Source organism: Lepidochelys kempii, chromosome 1 (assembly GCF_965140265.1).
Source record: "Lepidochelys kempii isolate rLepKem1 chromosome 1, rLepKem1.hap2, whole genome shotgun sequence".
NCBI classification, from domain to species: Eukaryota; Metazoa; Chordata; order Testudines; family Cheloniidae; genus Lepidochelys; species Lepidochelys kempii.
Genome location: NC_133256.1, coordinates 116,224,339 through 116,249,329, shown reverse-complemented (window position 1 = coordinate 116,249,329; position 24,991 = coordinate 116,224,339). Strand labels below are relative to the sequence as shown.

Here is a 24,991-nt window from a genome sequence, read left to right as displayed (position 1 = left end):
TTGCAGTATAGAAAGACTATTGATCAACAGGAAGGGGTATCTCTCCATGGTGCTGCAAGGCCTGATTGATCACCTATAGTACCAGAAGATTCACCTGCAGTACCAGAACTTTAGCTGAGACTAGTGCTGTATTTGTTTACATGGGGAAAGCTTCCAAACATTTCAAAAAGGAATTAATCACAAACAAAATTTTTTTTCCTTCCGAGTAATTGGCAGGGATCCTACACAATTGCTTTTTAAGGTATACCAAGGCCCTTGTGCCTTTGTGACCTTGAAAGAGTATTTCTTTTTCCTGGTGTAAGATTGTCTTCAGCGCAAAAAAGACAAGACTGTCAATATTCACGAATATCTTCCCTCATAGCGATCCACCATCCTAGAGGGACAACTGTTGGAGTGTCTTTTCAGTTCCCTCATGTCCTCCCACGCGGGAATCATGAACCAAACGAATGAGCTCTCTTCTTAGAGCCGTAGGCATCACTCACATCTTTGATGTACATTCCAATCCCATCAATTATTTCAACATTTCCTTCAAAAGATTTGTAAGGTGAATTCTCAGGCAGAGCATTATTCCCAATCCAACCTGCACCTACAACTCCTTGGGTCATTAACCCAGGCATTTATTAAATAGTCTGACTGAAAACCTGATCCAGCTATGTCAAGGTTCAGGATGTTATTCCAAATCTAAGAGAATTTATTGAATTCTCTTAGGTTTGGAATAACATCCTGAATCTTTTCCTTTTAGGAGGCCACAGGTGCTAGATTAAGGATGTGTTTTACTAGAATTGATTAGTTTCAGAGAAGCAGCCATGTTAGTCTGTATTCGTAAAAAGAAAAGGAGTACTTGTGGCACCTTAGAGACTAACCAATTTATTTAAGCATAAGCTTTCGTGAGCTACAGCTCACTTCATCGGATGCATGCAGTGGAAAATACAGTGGGAAGATTTGTACACAAAGAGAGCATGAAACAGTGGGTGTTACCCTACACGCTGTAAGGAGAGTGATCACTTAAGGTGAGCTATTAGCAGCAGGAGAGCGGGGGGGAAAAACCTTTTGTAGTGATAATCAAGGTGGGCCATTTCCCGCAGTTGACAAGAATGTCTGAGGAACAGTGGGGTGGGGGGAATAAACATGGGGAAATAGTTTTACTTTGTGTAATGACCCATCCACTCCCAGTCTCTATTCAAGCCTAAGTTAATTGTGTCCAGTTTGCAAATTAATTTCAATTCAGCAGTCTCTTGTTGGAGTCTGTTTTTGAAGTTTTTTTGTTGAAGAATTGCAACTTTTAGATCTGTAATCGAGTGGCTCAAGAGATTGAAGTGTTCTCCAACTGGTTTTTGAATGTTATAATTCTTGACATCTGATTTGTGTCCATTTATTTTTTTACGTAGAGACTGTCCAGTGTGACCAATGTACATGGCAGAGGGGCATTGCTGGCACATGATGGCATATATCACATTGGTAGATGTGCAGGTGAACAAGCCTATGATAGTGTGATTGATGTGGTTAGGCCCTATGATGGTGTCCCCTGAATAGATATGTGGACACAGTTGGCAATGGGCTTTGTTGCAAAGATTGGTTCCTGGGTTAGTGGTTCTGTTGTGTGGTGTGTGGTTGCTGGTGAGTATTTGCTTCAGGTTGGGGGGCTGTCTGTAACCAAGGACTGGCCTGTCTCCCAAGATCTGTGAGAGTGATGGGACGTCCTTCAGAATAGGTTGTAGATCCTTGATGATGCGTTTGAGAGGTTTTAGTTGGGGGCTGAAGGTGATGGCTAGTGACGTTCTGTTATTTTCTTTGTTGGGCCTGTCCTGTAGTAGGTGACTTCTGGATACTCTTCTGGCTCTGCAAGTCTGTTTCTTCACTTCAGCAGGTGGGTATTGAAGTTGTAAGAATGCTTGATAGAGATCTTGTAGATGTTTGTCTCTGTCTGAGGGGTTGGAGCAAATGCGGTTGTATCGTAGAGCTTGGCTGTAGACAATGGATCGTGTGCCCATCGCTTATTAGCAATGTAGTGTCCAGGAAGTGGATCTCTTGTGTGGACTGGTCCAGTCTGAGGTTGATGGTGGGATGAAAATTGTTGAAATCATGGTGGAATTCCTCAAGGGTTTCTTTTCCACGGGTCCAGATGATGAGGATGTCATCAATGTAGTGCAAGTAGAGTAGGGGCATTAGGGGACGAGAACTGAGGAAGCGTTGTTCTAAGTCAGCCATAAAAATGTTGACATACTGTGGGCCATGCGGGTACCCATTGCAGTGCCGCTGATTTGATACATTGTCCCCAAATGTGAAATAGTTATGGGTGAGGACAAAGTCACAAAGTTCAGCCACCAGGTTTGCCATGACGTTATCGGGGATACTGTTTCTGATGGCTTGTTGTCCATCTTTGTGTGGAATGTTGGTGTAGAGGTCTTCTGCATCCATAGTGGCCAGGATGGTGTGTTCAGGAAGATCGCCGTTGGATTGTAGTTTCCTCAGGAAGTCAGTGGTGTCTCGAAGATAGCTGGGAGTGCTGGTTGCGTAGGGCCTGAGGAGGGAGTCTACATAGCCAGACAATCCTGCTGTCAGGGTGCCAATGCCTGAGATGATGGGGCGCCCAGGACTTCCAGGTTTATGGATCTTGCGTAGCAGATAGAATACCCCAGGTCGGGGTTCCAGGAGTGTATCTAGGCCCGTTGCCAACTGTGTCCACATATCTATTCAGGGGACACCATCATAGGGCCTAACCACATCAACCACACTATCAGAGGCTCGTTCACCTACACATCTAGAAGTGTGATATATGCCATCATGTGCCAGCAATGCCCCTCTGCCATGTACATTGGTCAAACTGGACAGTCTCTACGTAAAAAAATAAATGGACACAAATCAGACGTTAAGAATTATAACATTCAAAAACCAGTTGGAGAGCACTTCAGTCTCTTGAGCCACTCGATTACAGATCTAAAAGTTGCAATTCTTCAACAAAAAAACTTCAAAACAGACTCCAACAAGAGACTGCTGAATTGAAATTAATTTGCAAACTGGATACAATTAACTTAGGCTTGAATAGAGACTGGGAGTTGATGGGTCATTACACAAAGTAAAACTATTTCCCCTTGTTTATTCCCCACCCTCCACCCCCACCCCACTGTTCCTCAGACGTTCTTGTGAACTGCTAGAAATGGTTCACCTTGATTATCACTACAAAAGGTTCCCCCCCATCCCTGCTCTCCTGCTGCTAATAGCTCACCTTAAGTGATCACTCTCCTTACAGTGTGTATGGTAACACCCATTGTTTCATGTTCTCTATGTATATAAATCTCCCCACTGTATTTTCCACTGAATGCATCCGATGAAGTGAGCTGTAGCTCACGAAAGCTTATGCTCAAATAAATTGGTTAGTCTCTAAGGTGCCACAAGTACTCCTTTTCTGTTTATAATTGATTACACACTGACAAATCTTTTCCTGCTGCTCCTTACTTAGCCAGCCAGTCTGGTTTCTGTTTTTGGATGGCTCATGGATCAGTTTTACTGTGAGCCTTAACCTTTTCAATCAAAGGGGGCTTATGTAAACAAAAGACTAACTCAACCATATTAGACACTAAAATAGGGTATTTTATCATGGAGCCATCAGTAGAGGTAAAACCACTTCTAAGCCAGAAAAGTAAAAATTCTGTTAAGGAGTTGTACACCCAAACAGTGTCTGAATACGGTATAACTGCATAATTTTCCAGCTATGCATATCTCTTTGGGACATGGCTCATGTAATTCTGGAATCACATGGGGTTCTTTCCCCAAATCTTTTACCACTGTTTGACAAATCAGCTTGTTAGTCAGATCTAAAATTAACCTGTGCTTCAGCAGAAAATCTGCTCCTAACAGGCTGTGTGGTTTTGGTAACTTTGCCAGAGAAAACACACCTCCTGCATAAAACTCCTATGTGGGCTATCAGTGGGTGTGGTAGGCTGTTTCATAAAGGTTTCAAAAGGCATGACTCCTCTTCCTGCCAGTGGTGACATGGCTGAGTGAGGATCATTTAATACAGATCTATTTGCATCTGGTATCAACAATAAACATTATCTTGTGACCCCTTATGAGAGCTGACAGTTAGTCTCCCTGCTCTGTCTGTACCTAAGGAGGACATCATACGACATGATGGAGTCTGGTGGCATGGTTGTGAATGTGTATACTCTCCCTCTCCCCCTCACCTTACTTGGCTTCTGGAGCCACAGGCCTGATGAACTGGTCCAGAAAACCAGGTGTCCCATTCCAGTAGACAGGAGGAAGCGGCTGGATTTCTGATTACTCTTCCTCATTAGGGTCCAGTTGCTTGTGTTAACCACTTCAGTCCCTTCACTTGAGCTACAAAGGCAACATTCGTATGGCGAATACCTGCCACTGTTTCATCTCACTGATTCAGTGAATCAGATGGGGCAGGGGCCCACAGGCTCCACTGATCCCCCCCCCCCCCCAAAAAATGACTTAGGAGTTTTTGAATCTTGATTTAGTGAAGGATTAGGGTTTTAGCAGGTCATAGTACTGATTAGGTTCATAAGAGTTTCTGTGCTCTAAGCTTCTGGTTTTTAAACCTTAGCAGACGCCTATGTTGGGGCTGACTGGGAGCTTTTCTTTAGTCTGAGAAGCCTCAAACCTCCACTCTGTTGGTCAAGACTTGGTTGCAGGAGCATGGCTGGATGCTTCAACCCATTCACGTCCTGCTGCAGCTACAGGAAACTTTCTGTTTTTACCCCTCGTTGGTTGCACAGTCTCTTCAATGACTATCTCAGCAGCTTTGGTCATCGGCTCCAACATTAGGGTCAGTGCTGATTCCTTGTTCATATGCGAATCTTCTTTCTTTTTAATAGCAGGCAAAACATTATTAATTAATAAATCTACTTATTCAGGAAAATCCCCTTGCATGTTAGTGCTATCCCAAGCTCCAGCTGTCTTTTCATGATAGGCACGAGGAAACATCTTTCTTTTAATATTTACTAACTGTGCCATCCCGCCTATACTGGATATAAAATCTCTTCCAATTTATCCAGCATTTCAGCAAAATCCTTAGCTCCTGACTGAAAATGTGGTGGGAGAACATACCATAAAGAAGGCTCCCCTGACATTTGTAAAACCTTAAATCAATACCTATTATCCGATTGAAACATTTGACTGTTACACACAGTTCTCCTAGTGTGCAGGGCAATTAGATCACCATTTTTAAACAGACCAACATTTTTAGTTACCAAATCCAATGTTTTAACATCCACTACTGCCACAGGACGATGTCCCTCGTTTGATCTCTCTGGATCTTCCCTTTCCACTTTTGAGGTACTACTGTTTAATACCCTATCTGGGGAAGATAGGCTGGGGGTTTGAAAATGAGACACTTGTGCTGTACCAGATTCTGCATACAAAGGGTTACAAAATCCACTCCCATTTCACCTATCTAGTAGTGCTCTTGCGGTTTCATAACAGTAGTAGATTGCAGGATGCTTTGTTCAGCAGTGGTTTTTTTTTTTTAAAAAAATCTTATAATTTGAAGGGACGGAACATTTGGTGCTGCTCACACTTCACCCACAGGATCAAGGAAAAGGTAATCTGTTCTAAAATCTGGAACAGAACCCCCCCCCCCCTGGTTGCTCCAGCAATGAAATTACAGGTCTTATCACAATCCAAACTGTCCTCCCTTGAGCTGCTCTCTGAGTCAGAATCTGTTTGATTTCTCAGTCTTTGAGTTGTGGACCTGGTCAACACTATACTATACTTCTGTTCCGGTTCCTCCTCTGTCTTATGTCCCTGGGAAATCAGAGTGCCAGGTTTAATCTCTGACAAGTCTTCACTAAAAAAACTGAGTATCTTCCTTCATTTCCAAAAATATCCAATCATCTTCTAAAATAGGATTATGCATTATGTACTCCTGGCATACATTTTTGGATTCTCTTTGGGCTGGAATCAATGCAGGTAGAGGGAAGGTGCGCAATCACTAGTGGATGTTTCCCAGTGGTCCTTTGGATTTTTTAGGAATCAAAGGGTAGGTGCTCAATCCCCACCCAGTACCTAATTTAGGGTCTTCAGTCACCCTGCACTGGAATCAAATTTTTTTTCCGATGAAGGGAAAAAGTGCCTCAACTTCCTGAACACCCATTTGTGCACCATAATGCTGGTAACCTATCATCTTTTAAATACCCCTCTTAGAGTCTCCAGACTGGAATCAATACAGGTGGGGGTAGAGACATGATCATTTTCTACACACCCTCTTCAGTCTTGGGACATATAAGCGGAAGGAAGAAACACGGTCAACTTTCTAAGCACCTCTTTGGCAGCCAGATAAGATGCCCTTGTGGAGGTCTTCGGCCTCTTTGTGGATTGGATTTTTAAGTAAGTGATAAATTACCTTATTAGGGGTCTTTGGCTTTTCTGTGAGCCAGAATTAAGAAGGGGGTAGGAAACGTGGTCAACCCTGCCCCCCGTTTGGCACCAGAATCAAAGGCTAGTGTGCTGTCACCAGCCTTGGAAGTCTCAGAGGAAAACTCTCTCTGGCCAGTCCCTATAGCCTGTTTAAATTTGTGGGGGATTCAAGACCCAAGCTTAACTGATTGTCGGTATCTGGCTGTTCTTGGGTGGTCTCGGATCTATGTCCTTGAGCCACTACTGGGCTTCTATAACTTTTAATACCACCAAAAATCAAATCGTATATTTAAAAATCAGTTCTTTTGTATAATGCGAAAAATATTTTAGTTGCAGTTGTTAACAAGAGACAAAAACAATTCCACAGTCTTTCAAAACAATCTTGCAGCTGTTTTACAAAACTTAAGGATTCTAAGTTAAGTGAGAAGCAAGAACTGCTCTTTTAAAGCCTTCCTGACTTTCCTACTTCCCAACAAACCCCCAAATCACTCAGTCATAAACTTCACAGTCCTGGGTTTTGGCTGTAACTGTAACCTTAGATTTATATGTTCCCAATTAATATTTTAAAAATAAGGAATAAAACCAAACTAAGTGATCTCTATAATCATCCTGGAGGCTCGAACCTTAAAAAAAAATTGACTGCAATTTTACTGGAGGACTGTGAGTGATCAAATTAAAAAAACTTAGCTTAACCGACTTATGTATAAAATAAACAGGCATTGCAATATAACCATACGCTGCACTGATACTCCCATTTTAAGATGTAATGATGCATTTAGGGGTGATTACTCCCTAAATGAGGAGAACGGGTATAATCTTTTCTCTAATGATATCTTGACGGTGGATGGGTGCGCCTAATCTGAAATCAGCATATTTCTGTTTTTATAATCAAATATAATAACACCCCTTAATTAATTAGCACTAAATCCACCTACATATATTTATATGGTAAATTAATTTACCATATCTGTATTTCCGCTACCATAATTAAATATTTTCTGCTTTCTCACTGGCTATTCCACACTAAATGTCATCCTAATTAACCTCCCATAAATGCCATAGAAATAACTGTCAATATAGATAATATTTTGGAAAATGCTAACATTTTATTTAAAACACTTGTAAAAACCAGCAAGGACTAAAACTTGTTTACATGTTTGGTTATGTCCTAACTTATCTTCAGCTTGCCTTCAAATTGTCTCACTTCACTTTACTCCTATTTTCCCAGGCCTTGCTTGACTATTGTCAAGCCTACTTTTAAGAAATAGATTTTTTTGGGCCTACTTACATTTCTGTATAAACATAAACAAGCATCATCTCTATTGGCTACATGGAAGAGAAACTTGATCGTCTGCAGGTTATCTGCTCCTGAAAACTCCAGTTCAAAGACCTCCAAACTATAGAAGGGAGGGACTGAACTTTTCATGCGGGTGTTAGTTCTCAGCTAAGGCTGTTTTGAACTTGTGACAACAAAAGAGACCTCTCTGTGGGGTGTGTGCCAGAGCTCATATTGAAGACAGTTGGGGTGATTTCTGGGAAGCTTATTAGCATATGTGCAGATTCTTTTATTGATTTTAATATGTTTTCTTTGTAGTGTTTATGCCCTAAGTATAAATATGCTTGCTTAGGAAGTGCTGTGTGGTAACTTGTAATTGTGGCATTGCACTATTAACAGTTTCTGAAGAGAAAGCAAGCACGCCTGTCTTTTGCTGGAAATAACACAGTGAAGCCAGGGAACTTTTCTTCAGCCTGGAAATAACCTGGTCAGGAAGGGGAGAGATGCATGTCTCCACCCAATAAAGGCAATGGTTAGGGAGCTGGAACCCTGAGAGTGGGGGCCCTTGCTGAACTCTATGTCTACACTGCAATTAAAACCCCCTGGCTGGCCTGTGCCAGCTGACTCGGGCTAAGGGGCTATTTAATTGCAGTGTAGACATTCAGACTTGGGCTGGAGCCTGAGGCCAATGTTTACACCACAATATGCTCCTGTGATAAACTCAAATATTAATAAACTTATTGTTGCTATTGAACTACCTAATAGAACAAGGTTTAGATGGAAGACCTTTAGTACAGTCAGATTAGGTTATTGAGTTATTGGCATATCTAAATCTTGCTGTTTTTGTGGAATGCTATTTCTAGTACGTTTTGTGTTTTGTTTTATGTTATGCTCTTATGATTACAGCAGAATATAATCTTGTTTAGTTACATACATTGGGTCATTTCATTGAATTTAAGATCTCTAGGCACTGTGAGTTGTTGCAGGAGTGTGGGAGCTGCAGGAACTAGGGGTTTCCTTCCTCCTTCCTGGATCTTCTAAACCTTCTAAGCTTCTTTTCCTGATTCCAGCAGCGTCTGCAGCACTTTGAACTTCAAGAAAGTTACTTTCCCTCTATCTGTTATAGTCACAAACAGAATTAGCTGTTTTCACTGTAAAAATACATTTCTGCAGTATTTCATTGTTAACTGTATCAGAAATGCAGCTTATCCTACTATGACTGGATCTATCCATCATATTTCAACAAGTCTGGTATTTAAATTAACAATTTGTTGAAGTGAAGGGGGAAAACAGATACTTCCTTAGTAGTAACATTGCTGTCTGATTGCAAACAAAACTGCATCAGTTCACATTTAAGGTATCTTTGTACCTGGAAAACATTTTTTTTTTTTTAAAATGGGAAGCTTTGGTGCTGGTGTACCTAATTTTCCAAGAGTTTATGGATCCACTGGACTTTCAGATTCTTTCTCTCTCTCCTCCGTGCCCCCATCCATGGATATATATATATATATATATATTTACTGTTCTTGATGCTTCTTTTGACCTAAGTATCTAGGTGTGAAAGCTTAAAGTGCTCAGGGCTTGCCTAAACACACAAACTGCATGAGTATATATAAAATCCCTTTTTAAAACTGATTTTTGTTAAATCTGTGCAAGCCCCTATGTGAACAAACTTAAATCAGTTTGCTCCTGGTTTATATTGATTTAGCTTAATTTGGTAACTGAGCTAAATTATTTTCATAGATTAAGACCATAAGGAACAACTATGATCTCATTTGACCTCCTGCAAAACATAAGACAAAGAATCTTGCCCAATAACTTCTACATCAAGCCCCTAATTTCTGCTTGACCTATAGCATGTCTTTCGGGAAGACATCCTGTCTTGATTTAAATATGTCAAGTTAACCTGGTGCAGTTTTTATGTATAGATCCCACTGGATTGTCTAGTTCTTCATCCTCCAGGGTGGGGAAGGGTGGCTTTCTCAGACAGTATGCTTTCACAGTCAGGTTCCTTATCTGTTGTTTTTTCCCCTTCCCCATCCTACTTTTGGTTGGCATTAACTCTGACACTTGTATAATGCCACCTTTTTGCTAAATTGTATCTCAGTAGTCATATTTAAAAATGAAGAATGGAGGTAGAGATGGCGTTCTTTGACGTCTATACATAAACACCTGGTCCAGTTTTATCCACAGGTCTGTAAATGAAAAAGTATCTTGCTCTATAGTACTGAAGATATTTCTTTGATGACTTACTTAGGATGACCCTGGAAATTTGCCTTTGGAAATTTGTTATGCTCTTGTTTGCATGATGCATTTGACACTTTTGTAAGATTTATGTTTCTCTTTTCAGGTAAACCTAAATTTCAAAGATGGTGACCAACCCCTTGCCATATGTCAGGAAAAATACATATTAGAGAGCTAAATAAAGACTAAGGTATGAATGTTTTCTCAAGCAACAAATCCGAAAGGAGGACGCATTTGGAAGTTGTTAAATTCTGTAATAGAGCCCTCAAGTTCTCTTGAATGAATCCTAGAATCATAGAAATGCAGGGCTGAAAGGGATCTCAAGAGGTCATCAAGTCCAGCACTCTGCATTGAGGCAGGGTCAGGTAGACTATCCCTGACAGTTGTTTAACTTGTTTTTAAAAGCCTCCAATGATGGGAGGATTCTACAACCTCTCTAGGAAGCCTATTCCAGTGGTTAATTGTCCTTCTAGTTAGACAGTTTTTCTTCATATCTAGCCTCAATCTCCATTGCTGCAGATTAAACCAATTTTTTCTTGTCCTACCTTCAGAATCTATGCATTATTTCCCATTGCTCAGAAATTGTTATTTTTTCCCCCAAAACTTATTTGTGTGACAGTCACTAGAAAAGCTCAGCTCAGATCCAGCAGTTGGCTGTTTGGTTTTGATTACATATTAAGATTTTACAAACATTTCTTTAAAAAAAAATACTGTGGAGTCCAAAAATGAACATAAAACCTCCCTAACTGAGCAGAGAGTGAACTTGGGGGTGGATGAATTCTGCTGCTTCTTCTACAGTGACCTAGGCAAGTGGAAAACTGGCAGAACACATAGTGCTGTTTGTTTCCCTCTGACAGAAACAGAATGGTTAGGGAGGAGGTTACAGTAAAATAAATGTGATTAATTTAGCTAAAATGATGCAATATTTCCTTATTACTTGGAAGGGAGGAGGTTGTCATAATGGGAAGGAGCAAGGCACTTGGAAGCTGGTTAACAGCAGATGGGTTGGGAGAGGGCTTGACACTGGGTTGGAAGAGGGCTTTGGGGTGAAGAGAGTAATTCTAGAGAAAACAGGCCTAGGAGTTGTGGGAAAAGAGGAAGATTTAGGCCTTCAGAGCTGTGGGATCTGCTGTTCAGCATTGTTTTTTGTCAGAGAAACTTACAGAGGAAGCTCCTTCTATTAGCTGAGCTTGGTTATGCACACTAATGCATGCACAAACTGTGGTATTCATCTTCTCCAGCATTTAACTGGAGCATGCATGTTAAGAACAGCTAATTCTTCCCAGTGCACTGTAGAACTTTATATATGAGCTGTTTGAAGTTTGAACTGACATGTTTAATATATTCCAAGTATGTCTGGAGCTTTTTGCTTTTTCATATATGTATCCTTTGCTACTTTTTTTATTTCTGTTATCTACCCTGTAAAATACCCCCATACATTGTATAACAAAATTACATAATTTTAAAATCAGCTTCCATATAAGGATTGCATAACTAATTACAAGACTGGCAATAGCCAGAAACCTTTGAAGATTGCCGATGAGACTTGACATGCAAAAAAGGCGTAGAACATGCCAGGTTGTTAATAGAAACCTGCAACACTGAACAGTGAAAGTCTACCTATCTTTCCTTTGGAAATCCAGACATGCAAATTACACAACCAAAACACAGACAAGATTAGTCCCTAAAATAACTTGTCTGCCAGCTCTTGAATATATAGTCCTGAGTACTTAATAATGAGATACAAATGTCACAACAAGCGCCTTCATCTCAGATTTGCACTGGAGTCCTCCTCCAACAGAAAATTCTAGACTTGTCCACACTTAAAAGTTCTGCTACTTGAACTACACTGGTGTAGTTAAAAGACCAAAAAAGCTCTACTGTAGAGGCAGTTATACTCGTATAAAAAGGAACTGAAATAAGCTATACTGGTACAGTAACTCCTCACTTAACATCATAGTTCTGTTCCTGAAAAATGCGACTTTAAGTGAAATGATGTTAAGTGAATCTAATTTCCCCAAAAGAATGAATGTAAATGGGGGGGTTAGGTACCAGGGAAATTTTTTTGCCATACAGTACAGTAGTGTAGTTGGGAGATGCCCCCGCCACAGCCCACTGGCACTGGAGACAATGAGGCAGGCAAGGAGGCTGAAGGTGCCGTAGGCTAGGAGAAGCACGGTGCGCAGCAGCAACAGCAGCTTTCCCTACTCTGCAAGCTCAACCCTCGGCCCGCCCACTCCACCCCTTCCTCCAAGCCCCCTCTCTTAACCTGGCTCTTCTTCCCCCCGCCCCCTCCCCCTTTACTCCGCATGCTGTATCCTCACTCCTCCCCCCTCCCTTTCCTGCCTGCGGCAATCAGCTGGCTTGCGGCATTCAGGAGGGAGCGGGGAGGAGTGAGGACATGGCGTGCAGGCTCTCCCTTCCTCCCCTGCTTCCTGAACACCGCAAGCCAGCTGATTGCTGCGGGCAGGAGGCAGAGGAGGGAGAGGGAAGGCGCACTGCATCCTCGCTCCTCCCCCCTCCCTCCTGCCTGTGGCAGTCAGCTGGCTTGTGATGTTCAGGAGGCAGGAGGGAGGACTCAGCGCGCAGCCTTCCCCCTCCCTCCTCTGCCTCCTGCCCATGGCTATTAGCTGGTTTGCGATGTTCAGGAGGCAGGGGAGGGAGGGGGAGCCTGCGCGCCAAGTCCTCACTCCTCCCCCCCTCCTTCCTGCCCCCTGAACGTCACAAGCCAGTTGGTTGCCGTGGGGAGGAGGGGGAAGGCGTTGATCCGCGGGGTCTGCTGGCGGGCAGGAGGTGCTGGGGGGGCATCGGGGTGGTGATGGGGGGGCTGCCAGCTGTGGACAAAGCAGGCAGCCAAACGATGTTATAGCGAAGCATTGCACAACTTTAAATGGAGCATGTTCTGTAATTGAGCAGGAACGTAAGATCGAAAGAACGTTAAGTGAGAGGACATTAAGTGGGGAGTTACTGTATAAGACTGTTTTATACCAGTATAACTGTGTCTACGCTTGAGCTTTCACTAGTATAACTGTCAGATGAATCACACCCCTTACTGATATAGGTACATGGGTAAAACGTGTAAACCACCCCTGTGTGTGGACCTGTTAATGCTGTGATTTAAAACTTCCAGAGGAAGGTGCTAGGTCAGCACACTTGCTTCTCCTCCCAAAAGGGATGAATACTCTTTTTCTTAGTGCCTTTGCATTTGTTCTAGGATCAGTGGGTATAGTACAGAATAAAATTTACAGTGCACTTTGAACACTTCTAGCATGTTAATGAAATATCTTTTTTTCCTCTGTAGCAAAACATGATATCTCCATTGTGGTTCCTTTGCTGTATAATTCCTTTTGTTTCTTCATTCAATGCTGGTAAGTCAAACATGTTTATTAATAATTGAATTATTTCTAAAATGAGTTATTTTCAGTATATACATGAGTTAAGTAATAGCACAGCAGAGAAGGCTGTCTTGCACTCTGCCATAGCAGAGGTGTGGGTGTATTGATTGGATGCCTTTTTTAGGATGCGTGGACAGACAGACTTGTAAATGTATCAAAAAGTAAACTGTACAAATATAGAGGGAAACTTTTTTTAAAAATAGCTGTCTTAATTTTTCTTAAAAATACTTAGTTCTAGAGTTAAAATGGCCTTTTTATAACAGCATTGTTTATGATCTAGCATCTGCACACCTGAGGTGTGCAATATCTCAGCACACCAGTGGTAGATATCATCCATATAGGTGATAGTGCTTTTGAGCTTACTCAGAATGTCCTGGACAGTGATCGTTGCGAATCTATTAGCGGGCAATTTCTGGCTCCAGTCATAGGTAGAGTTTTGCTTTTTGGGTTTAGGATTGCAGGGTTGAAGACTGAATTTGTAATCCTATCCCTATATTCACTTGGAAGTCACAACTCTCCTTAACTTCTGTCACAGTGAAGAATGTCTCTCATTGGCCATGGAGCTGTAAAGACATAGGATAGAAATCCTGTTTAGCATCTCTTTGTAGCAGAGTGGAGCATGAACTATGTTACTGAAGAGAGTTTTCTTTGTCTGTTATAGCATCTATAATGTCCCAGTAAGTAGAACTATTGTGCTTAGTGAATAGCAAGGCTCATCTTTCTTTGAGAGATTAAATGACTTAGTTCACAGTCTCCTCCAATAACATTCTCATGCTTCTTATTAATTCACATATATTTATCCAAAACACTCAAAAATTCCAGAAGGAGCTAATATGCAAAGTCAAGTACGCACAGTATCTCAGTAAAATAAGCCAAAAAAAAAAAAAAAAGTATACTTCTATTCCTGAAAAACAAACTGTTTTTGCAAACGATTGAAATTGAAAATTCGCAGTGCGGATATAATTCTAACTATTTGTTCTGTCTATGAAATTCTAAATTCATGATAGTATAATGCAGTGACCAGATCTTACTTTTTGTGTCTTTATTGCTAAGGTGGTTACATGTTGTACAAAGTCCCCTAATGACTAGTGTTATGGTTCTCGGCCAAGAGTGGCCAAACTTACTGACCCTCCGAGCCGCATTCGACAACCTTCAGAAGTTCGAGAGCTAGGGCGCACCTGCTGGGGCTCGGGGCTTCAGTGCCATGGGAGGTATCTGATGGGAGTTGGGGCTTCAGCAGGAATGGGGCTGAAGCCCCAAACCCTGGAATGTATGCCCCAAGGGACAGAAGTCCCGAGACTCCCACTCCCCACTGGGCAGAAGTCCCTGCCTCGCCACTCTGCTGAAAGGCAGAGGTCCCAAGGTCCCCATCCCCCAGTCTTGTAGGTGGAGAATGGGGTCGGGGGTGCATGGAGGGGGCACTCTGTGAGCTACACTTTAATGGTAAAAGGCGCATATGGCTCGTGAGCCACATTTTGACCACCCCTGCTCTAGGTTTTTCAGGAAAGCTATAGATAAATAATAATAATAAAATCTTTTCAATCCTATGTAAACTGTAACATTTAAAGTGCTGGCAGCCTTAGACAGCATAATGTTAGTCTGGTACTGAAACTGTGTATGTAACTCCCAGTTTACTTGTGTACTGATTTAAAATTCTTTATATTTAAGTCCCTTAATAGAAATTAGGATTGCACAGAGCAATAACATTCTTCTCCCCTCTTAACAAGAGCAATCTTGAACAAATCCAAATTGATTTGTACTCCATAGAAAACTAGCGAATATATTTTAAATTATTTGGCAAACTGCATGGAAGCGTGGGGGGGAAAAAGGAGGACTAAACTGGTAAGTGGAAAATTTTAATTTTAAGGTTCTATGGAGTAAAATATGGCTGTGGGTTTCCTCTTTAAAAATTCAACTCTGGATTTGTACAGCAATTCAGTATATCATGGATTTAGAAGTTTTTCAGTAAGGCTCAATTTTTATCAAGTATTTTGGACACTCCGTGTTACAAAAGTAAGAAAAAATGCAAAACCGGTTCTGTGGCCAACTGACCTGCTCTGTTTATATGGCTGTGGTTAAACTGACCCCTTAAAAATGTTAGGTATGCAGATCTGTGTTCTGTCTTCCATTGCGGGCTGAGTGCTTGCAGTCCCTGCCCTTTTGTTTAAATACTTCTTCTTGTCTTGTCTTAACTTGTTACACAGTCATAATTATTGAAGTCCTACTTATGCTTGGCATGTCATATAGTGTAATGCTCAAGCAACGTTTGCCAAATTAAATTAAAATCTGGAAGTGTGGGGGAGAGATGGCAACTTTCAGGATTGGTCACAGGATGTATGTTAAAACCAAAGACTACATGGTCTGAATTGTTGACTTGCTACTGACCTCACCTGGTCATGTTACATGCTGCAGATTCAGATCTTCATCAAGTTTCTTGCCTATCATGTTCTCCAGTGCCAGAAACCAGCACTGAAATGTCCTCTCCAGCCTGGATTTGTCCCACCAGGCCAGAATTGAGTCACATTGTCCAGAGCACTGTGGGGGAAACTTGCATGGCCATTGCCTGTGCTGTACTTGTGACAATTTCTATATTGCCAACCTAGTATCTTGTATGAGTAATAAAATTCACTGCTTGTCTTTAAATAGTAAGAACAGGAAAATTACATCCTGAAGATCACGAAGGTCAATGAATTTGACATATCTTTATATACCACTCTTTATATTGAAGCTACTGGAGTTAAATATATCTGTTGTTTGACCACCTATTTAAAGAGTACTGTGTGACTTAAAGCTTGTAAATGTTTTGAAGTCCTCAAATGGAAGGTGCTAAACAAATGCAAACAATAATATAAATAGTTATTCGTCAGTCTTGTATCTTTGTAACTGAATAATTTAAGTTACCTCTGCCAGTAAAATTAAGGAAAAAGTAACTAAAAAAGCAAACAATTTTGATAATTTCTATTTTTTTTTTTTAAAGAACAAAGCAAACTGTCTAGTCATTTCGTACTTGTAGGAGAGCCTATTGCTATCCGTTGTCAAATAGCTAGAAGTCCAGCATTTCACTCTGACTACAATTTGACTTGGTATAGAAATGGTAGTGATACACCAATAACTACAGAGACACATTCCAGAATCCATCAGCGAGATAACTTGCTTTGGTTTATTCCTGCAACTTTAGAAGATTCAGGACTTTATGAATGTAACGAAAGGTAAGGGCCTATATTTTTAGAAATGTTTTTAGATGCAAAATTGTTCTACAAAAGGGAAAAAAGATCTCACACAAAGTACAAAAATGTATTTTTGGTGTTAATCTATTGTATAGAGACTTTTTTCTTTTACATATTTGTATGGAAGCAGTTAGACAGCTTTTCAGCTCTGTGTTTGATACTTATACTGATATATCTGAGTTTCTTCCATGCTTGTAGAACTTGGCTTAAAATTATACTTTATGCTTGTATAAGGGTTTTTTATCAAAGTCCTTTAGAACTATTAACTAATTGAATTTTTTTGGAAGTGTATATTTGTAAGAATGCTTTTTAACTCTATTGGAGTTAACGAATCACTTCATATTTAATTTTATAGTCCATTTCTGACAGACAGGAAAACGGTTTTACTTTCTTGGTTTGATTCAGTTAATCAGGAAACTGAGAAATGTGGGCATGAGGTGAATTTAGCCCAGTCACGTTTTAAAAATAATACTTATCTATGATAGCTTTACATGTCTCGCTAAACACGATTTTAAAGTATGAATTAAAATACTAACAGTAAAAGAAGTACAACTTACTGAAAATCAAGGCACCATGTTATGCAGACTGCTTTGCCAAATACTCTTGAGGCTTTTCGGTTTTTTTAAGAGGCCAGATAGATGATGATAATGATTGGAATATCTTTCATGCTAAACGAGAGAGCCAGGACTGTAGAGGCAAAGAAGGAAGTAAAGCAATTCTTTTCATCTTCTTTTAAAAATCCCACTTCTCCTTACTTCATAGGGTGACAGAAGCTCAGTTTTGTTCACAGGGCTCTGCCTACATTAGGATTTTATATATTCGAAATAAAGCCTAAATTCATTCTGCACCAACAGGATTTTTTTCCAAAAAGCACAGCAGTGTGTGGGCAGAAATTCTCCTTTTCACCCTGATGTTTTCATTGCACACTGGCTATCATCAACATAAGCTTTTCAAGTAGCCCAATCCAGAGTGCACTGCAGTAATATAACATCTGTGTCACAAGGATGTGAATTAGGGTCACCAGGTTTGAATTGCGAATGGAATGACATAGTCTGGAGGCATTACTTACAGGGGTAAATAGCACTGAGCATGCTCAGAGCTTGAACTTCTGATTTATGCCCCTGACCTAGGCTATATATCCCATTAACCTTTGAAGTTGCAACTTGTCAAAAATTGGCAAGCATTGGGGTGAGAGGGAGTGCAACGCTTACACATCCTGTCAAGCAATCCAGCATAATTTTAACTCAATTAGGAGTCGGGCTTGCCCAGTTCCTAAATACTCAATTTTGAGTTTTGGCAATAGTCTGTTAGGCACCTCTTATTTTCCCCCATTCTGTGGGAAGAAAAATATATAGATGGGTCCTGATTGCATAGCAGTGATATAACCCAAACCTTATCTTGAACATTTTTTTTTAAAGTGTATTTTTCCTGTTGGTAGGGCCCTACCAAATTTCCGGTCGATTTTGGTCAATTTCACAGTCATAGAATTTTAAAAATCATAAATTTCATTATTTCAGCTATTTGAATCTGAAATTTCAGAGTGTTGTAAGTGTAGGTGTTATACCAATAAAATAAAAACCAGCAGGATCTTATTAAAGGGAAAAAGGCAAAATACCACATTTATTGTGAATATAGAAAGAATCATAGTAAGCAGTTAGTTATAGCTATAACATTCCATTCAATCTCATATTTATTCACACATTCATTCCTACACACACGGAGGTTCTGCAAGGGTGTTATCATAGTAAGCAGTTAGTTATAGCTATAACATTCCATTCAATCTCATATTTATTCACACACACGTACGTACGTACGTACGTTCTGCAAGGCTGTTATCATAGTTACCAGCCTTAGAGTTGCTCATGCCAAGCCACTGGCCAGGTGGCCTGGACATGAGGAGGGAGCAGGGCCTTGTCAGATGCTCATCTGATGCTCCTGGAAGTTGGTTTGCAGAATCAGACCCCAAAGTTCTCACTTTCTGGAGTCCATTTTTATAGGAATTTCTTCCTGTGCCAGTCTATGGGAATTGCTTCATCATGCTGTTGCTGAATCAATCAACAGATGTCATATTCCTGACGGCTCCGTGCTGCCAGATGTTATCTTGTTCTTTGGTTCTCCCATTCTTGAGACTGTTGGGTGGATTCCAGTCTGCTCTCCTAGGGTCCTCTGGTTATTTCCACTTGACGCCTTCTTCAGCCGATGGACACTGCATTCTTAGGCTGGCACCTCCCTGAACATTCAGTTGTTATCCACACCGTGCATCCATCCACATTCATCCTCTATCTCTATTTTAATCACAATTGTTAACAAAGCGAGATGAATACAACAAAAGGGCAGGGAGTCTCTGGGTGCTGTTTCTGTTGTTACAGAGTATTGCTTTGAGTCTCTCTCTGTGTGAGTAGTTGTTGTTACGAAGAATTGCTTTGAGAACAGACTCTGTCTTAGAATGTACTAACACAATTAGCAGCTTGCAAGTTTCACACATAGAGGGAGAGAAACAGTACCAAAAACCAAGAGACCTCTTAATTAGTAATACCCTGGAATTTAAACTATGGGGAATCAAACTCATTTGTGATTTTAATACAGAACTTCTTTAATATGATCCAACATAGGGTCGTGACCCAAAAAGGAGTTGTGTGTGGGGTTGAGGGTTGCAAGGTTATTGTATGGGGGGATTGCAGTTACTTCTGCTCAGCTGCTCGTGGTGGCGCTGCCTTGAGAGCTGAGCAACTGGAGAGTGCTGGCTGCTGGCCAGGAGCCCATCTCTGAAGGCAGAACTGCTGCCAGCAGCAGCAGCAGTGCAGAAATAAGGATGACATGGCAGGGTATTGCCACCCTTACTTCTGCACTGCTGCTTGCAGAGCTGGGCCCTCAGTCAGTAGCCGCCATTCTCTGGCTGCCTAGTTCTGAAGGCAGCAGTAAAGAAGTAAGGGAGGCATGGTATGGTATTGCTACCCTTACTTCTGCACTGCTGCCGGCAGGGTGCTGCCTTCAGAGCTGGGCACCCGGCCAACAGCTGCTGCTCTCCGCCTGCCCAGCTCTGAAGTCAGTGCAGAAGTAAGGGTGGCAATACCATGACACCCCTAAAATAACCTTGTGACCCCCCCTGAAACTCCCTTTTGGATCAGGACCCCCAATCTGAGAACACTGGTTTCCCCCATGAAATCTGTGTAGTATAGGGTAAAAGCACATAAAAGACCAGCTTTGACAGTGGGAGACCAGCCGCCTGTGTGACACGTTTTCCATGGCTGTGAATTTGGTAGGGCCCCACCTATTGGGCATCAGACATATTTCTGAAGCCTCTGTTTTAAACCTGTCCAACTTTCAACACATTGAATTTGCAAACAAAAGGAGAGTGATATAACTTTTTTAAAACTTACAACCCCTTCCTTTTGAGAGATCCTCTAGAACTTTAACTCTGACAAGCATAGAGTCTAGAAACTAAGAGCCAACAAGCATCAAACAACACTGATCTTCCACTTGTTTAGATGTGTGATCTGCAGTAGTCATCTTACATCTCCCTCGGGGCTCCACCCAAGTTGGTGATATCTGTATCAGTATCTTCACGACTCCCTAATTTAAAATTGCTTCACCTTGAGATCCATACTTTAAGCATGTAACTTAACTGGATTCAGAAGCAGTTTCTCTCTTCTGCTGAGAATTAAACAGTCCACTGTTCATGAAGTGTAAATTTAAGGATTTTTAGCTCTGAGATTACTAACCACCCACTTGAGTTGAAATAGTTTTTATTTTTACTCTTTAAGTGACCCAGCCTTCGCAATGACCAAGTTTAACCTCTTTCCTTCCAATTTCACTTTGTTTCAAACTCATGGAAATACAAAAAAGTAAAATATAAAAAAAGAAATTTTAGCCTGATAATGTAAAAATTGTCTTTGATCATGTTTCTCTCCTTTGAATTATTTTTCAGACTATTTAGTGACTCTAGATGAGTTGGGGAAAGGGATCAGTCACTTCACAAAACCTTTAACACTGATCAGCAATGGTGTAGACTCTGGCCAAGATTTTCAGAAATGGATACCTTTTTAGATCTGGATTTAGGAGCCCAGCTTTACTCATTTTTGAAAATCTTGACCTCTGGTTGGAGTCTCATTTCTGCCTTTCCAGTCAGGGATCTAGAGCCTGACTTGCATTATTGTGGACATGGGAAGTACTAGTAATGGTCCAGTTTGTTGCTGTTCTCATTACAGGAATTCTGACAGCCCTGACAAAGAATATATACATCTAAATATTTTCAAGAACAATGATGGCTTATGTTTTAATGGAGAAACTATATATAAACAAAAAGTGTTTACATCAATTGGTGGAAAGATTACATGTCCTGATCTGGAATATTTTAATGATGAAAATAATACTGCACCTGAAATACAGTGGTATAAGGTACTGTGTATATGTATTTTTACTGTAACATTCCCTATCATATAATTTAACGCTTCTAGTAAACTAACTGTGCATGGTAATGGAGAAAGACAAGATTTTTTTTCTGTGTAATGTGAATGGGTACCTAACTTGCCAAATCTATTGGAATATTATAGGAAACACAATAAGAATGTGCTTACATTTACATTTAAAAAACCCAACCCCTCTATTTTTCCAAAGCATATTCTAAAAGATTCTGATCTATACTTAAATTGTAAGATAGTCCATAATATTTCAGCATCAAAAATGTGAGAGTGATCTTGCTATATGTTACTTTGATGTGTAATTGGTTAAAAATATTAAGTAGATGAACACATTACACTTTTAATCATGCAATTGGATCACTTTTCTTTTGTAGCTTACAGTTCTTAAAAACCTGTTGGATGTGCTTTGTCTCCTAAAGATTAAATAAATCTGGCACTTTACATTGCTAGTGCAGCTTCAGCTTCAAAGAAAATAAAGCTCATCAAAGCTGTTAAATCTTCTGCTCCAGTAACAGGAAAGTATCTGCCACACGGGCCTGAAAGGGTGTAGATTCTGGTCCCAAAGCAAGCTAAATTATCTAGGGGAACAGCTGGCCTTCTGTGTAAAGGTCAAAACCCAGAAGCCCAAGTGCTTGTGTGTCCGATGGAGCCTAGGATGAGAGCAAACTGGCTGAAACTCAATCTAGGCAAGATGGAGGTGGTGATGATTTCCTGAGGAAGCATCTAGAGAAGTGGCATCTTCGTGTATGAATGACTTGGGGAGGGGTGGAAGGAGGGATTCAGCCTCATTGATGATAGGTGGGCATACCGTGTTAGGAGTGCTTTTGTAGTTTTAGACATTAGTGGCCAAACTTTTTTTTTCATATGCATATTAGCACACTGTTTGTGGTGACATACAACTCCAATATAGATCACCAGTGATCTATGCATTTGTCACCAAACTGGATTGTAATAATGTGCTATACAAGAGATTTACTCGTGAAAATCAACTAGAAGCTACAGCTGTCACAATGCGGTAGTCCACTTATTTAGTGAGATTGGCTTTAAGGAGCGTGCTATATTGGGGCTTCATCAGAGGTGAAAGTAAGCCGGTACGGTGTACCGGCAAGAGCTGGTGCACCGTACTGGGGCAGCGCAGCTTCCCCAGGGGGCAATTTAAAGAGCCTGGGGCTCCCCTGCTTCTACTGCCCCAGCCCTTTAAATAGCTGCCGGAGCCCCGCCGCCGCTACTCCAGGACTCTCTGGGGGCTGTTTAAAGGACCGGGGCTATAGAAGCAGGGGAGCCGCAGGCCCTTTAAATAGCTCCCAGAGCCCTTGGGTAGCGGGGGCTCCGGGGGCTATTTAAAGGCCCAGGGCTCCAGCTGTCTCTGCTGCCCCAGTCCTTTAAATAGCCGCTGGAGCCCCGCCGCTTCCTCGGGGCAGTAGAAGCCGGGGAGCCCTGGGCCCTTTAAATTGCCCCCGGAGCCCCAGGCTGCTGCTGCGACCCCGGTTGGTGGGGGGGGAAGGAGGAGAAGGGAGGACCCTTACCTTACAGGGTGGGCTGGGGCTGGCTCTGACCCCCGCCTCCGCCCCACCCCTTCTGGGGGTCAGAGCTGGCCCCAGCATTCCAGGAAGTCACTCAACTTACTTTCGCCCTGGGCTTCATAAACTGCACTGACTTTCTATTCGCTTCTAGGTACAATTCAAATTGTTGATCTTCAAAGTCTTAAATGGTTTTGGGGGGTCTAGTTAATGGAGAAATTGCATCTTTCTGCATGCACCATGATTAGGTTGTGGGGGGGGAATACCTACAGTGCTTTAAAAATTGGAGTTTAAATTAATACTCCTAGAAACACCTCCTTGCTGCACTCTGTAGGAAATTAAAGTAATCCATCACTTAAAGAATATACAGTACGTTTAATATCAAGACCAAAATGATGATTCAGCCATGCAATTTGCCTCCTGATTAAGTCTCCCTCTTACCCATTTCCCTAGAGTACCATGCGAGACTATTCTTAGAAGTTTCATTGGAAAACTTCTAAAACGGTGTCTTAATCAGAAGAGAACATAATGCAAAATCTGTTTAGATGCTTGAAAACATAATCTCTTCCAGAATAAAAACAAAAAATAAAATCCATTAAGTCAAGGGCCTTGTTATTCACTGCCATGAAGAAGAAATGAGTTCTAGTCGTGGTCTCTTATTGTAGGAAGAAAGCACTTAGCTCCTGCAGTTTAGTTAAATGACTATGCCATCCAGCTAAGAAACAGCACCAATATATGTTGTAAAGGTTAAATATCTGGATAGATGTCCCAACTAGAGCTGGCTAAAAAATTTTGGACTAACATTTTTTTGAAAAACACATGGGTCAACTGAAACATTTTTGTGTTGAGTTCACTGAATTGTCAGCTGGGGAAAAACCTTGCATTTTGACTTTTTCAGAATGAAATGTCTTGACTTTTTTCAATTCAAAATTACTTCTGTTTTTTGAATATTACTCCCATTTTATTTATTTTAAAAAAACCCAACAAATCCTCTAACAAAACATTTCACTTTCGGTCTTGATAGTGTCTCTTAAAATAGACTGACATATTGTTAGTGTTTCAGTACCAAAGCTCTGTACCTTAAATTGGCAGTTATTAAAAATTCATATTAAACTTGACAACTACCTTCCCATATTCAGAAAATATTTGGTAGTATATACACCTTGGGCAGGGAGCTGTATCTTACATGGTTCAAATAACACTTTTTGTGTGCAAATGCTTTAATAATCAATATTTTATTAGTACTCCTAAATCACAGCTATTTTTGCTTTATTTAGGAATGTAAGCCTGGATTACTGCAGGACAACAGGTTTCTCTCTCGAAAGGGTGACATCTATCTTACGATTAATAATGTAACTATGCATGACAAAGGAAACTACACGTGCCAGACAACATATACTTATATGGGAATACAACATAATGTTTCACGAACCATTTATGCAGATGTTGAAGGTAATATGTTCTGATTTTTATTTTTTTTATCTGTGGCTCTCCTGTGTTAAAGTTTAGCATTAATAGAGCTAGTTTTTGGCATGCCACAGTACTTCTAATCTTTCACCTTCAAAAAGTGCAGCTGGTTTGTAAAATTTAAAAGCATTGAAACTTTTCTAAATTGTTCTTCCCCAGAATGTTAGAAATAAACTACAATAGAATTTTGTGTTGGAACAATTACTCTTTACCCTACTTGTATTTTGGATCAAATTAAGGCTTGCAATCCCCTTGTGGAAAAAGGTCTACCACCCGCAGTTGAAAAAACCCTGGCCTTGAGATCTGTTTCTTTGTGAGGAAAGGGTGAGAGACCATGTGACACTAGTTTCCGCTAAGCTATTGATGAAATTTAAACTACCAGAATCCAAACTCTCAATGTACTTGGCATAACAGAGCAAATGATATCCAGGGCTTAAAGTGCATGACTTGTTACTCTTGCCAGTATGCTTCCAAAATAATTTTGTTGGTACTGCAGTATTTTATTTTACTGAAGGCCAATGCTACCTAATTGTGCATGTGTTTCAGTGTCTCAATACACAGCTGTGAAAGAGGTGACCTGTAATGATGATGTTAGTACAGGGAACTGTCACTTGTTATTACCACTGTGTAAGTAGTTGAGGAAAAAAGATGATCAATATTTGGCAAGAATAGGCCACTATCTGCATAGTATTTTTACACTTCAAGAATTCACTTGGGTCCATTGGCCTCTTTAGAGGGCCGTATAAAACAGATTCACTGCCCCAGTGAGAGCACAGGAGAGTCCTGACTGCAAACAATAAGAGGAAATTGCCTTTGGCAAGATTATCAATCAACAGTTCTGCTTAAAACGAAAAATCAAGAGTGAGTGTGTGCAGCGCTGGAAACAATTTAGGGCATTTTGTCTTTTTGGCTGTGACAGCCTGTATTATTGCAAAGTGCTCACTCGAAAAGACACAAAAACCAAAAGTAATCCATAATCAGGAGGGGGAATTCTAGTTTAAAGTTGCACAAAACCTGTATTTGCTGAACTAGGAACGCTTCTGGGTCAGCAACTACTTCT

The 24,991-nt window shown here is 40.8% G+C and overlaps 1 protein-coding gene across 8 annotated transcripts in view; it reads left to right on the top strand.

The window, feature by feature from the left end:
- LOC140914253 (interleukin-1 receptor type 1-like) overlaps positions 1–24,991 on the top strand; it is a 78,986-nt gene that overhangs the window by 30,802 nt on the left and 23,193 nt on the right. For 4 of the 8 annotated variants that reach the window (XM_073351669.1, XM_073351650.1, XM_073351716.1 and 1 more), the window contains 5 exons: positions 10,008–10,091; positions 13,203–13,269; positions 16,274–16,505; positions 20,732–20,921; positions 23,742–23,916. In XM_073351669.1, coding sequence (XP_073207770.1) covers positions 13,209–13,269; positions 16,274–16,505; positions 20,732–20,921; positions 23,742–23,916 — 658 coding nt within the window. In that variant the 5' untranslated portion in view covers positions 10,008–10,091; positions 13,203–13,208. Of the gene's footprint in view, positions 1–5,314; positions 5,567–5,948; positions 6,352–10,007; positions 10,092–13,202; positions 13,270–16,273; positions 16,506–20,731; positions 20,922–23,741; positions 23,917–24,991 lie in introns of those variants that run through there. The other 4 variants (XM_073351696.1, XM_073351706.1, XM_073351687.1 and 1 more) reach the window with 3 other exon arrangements.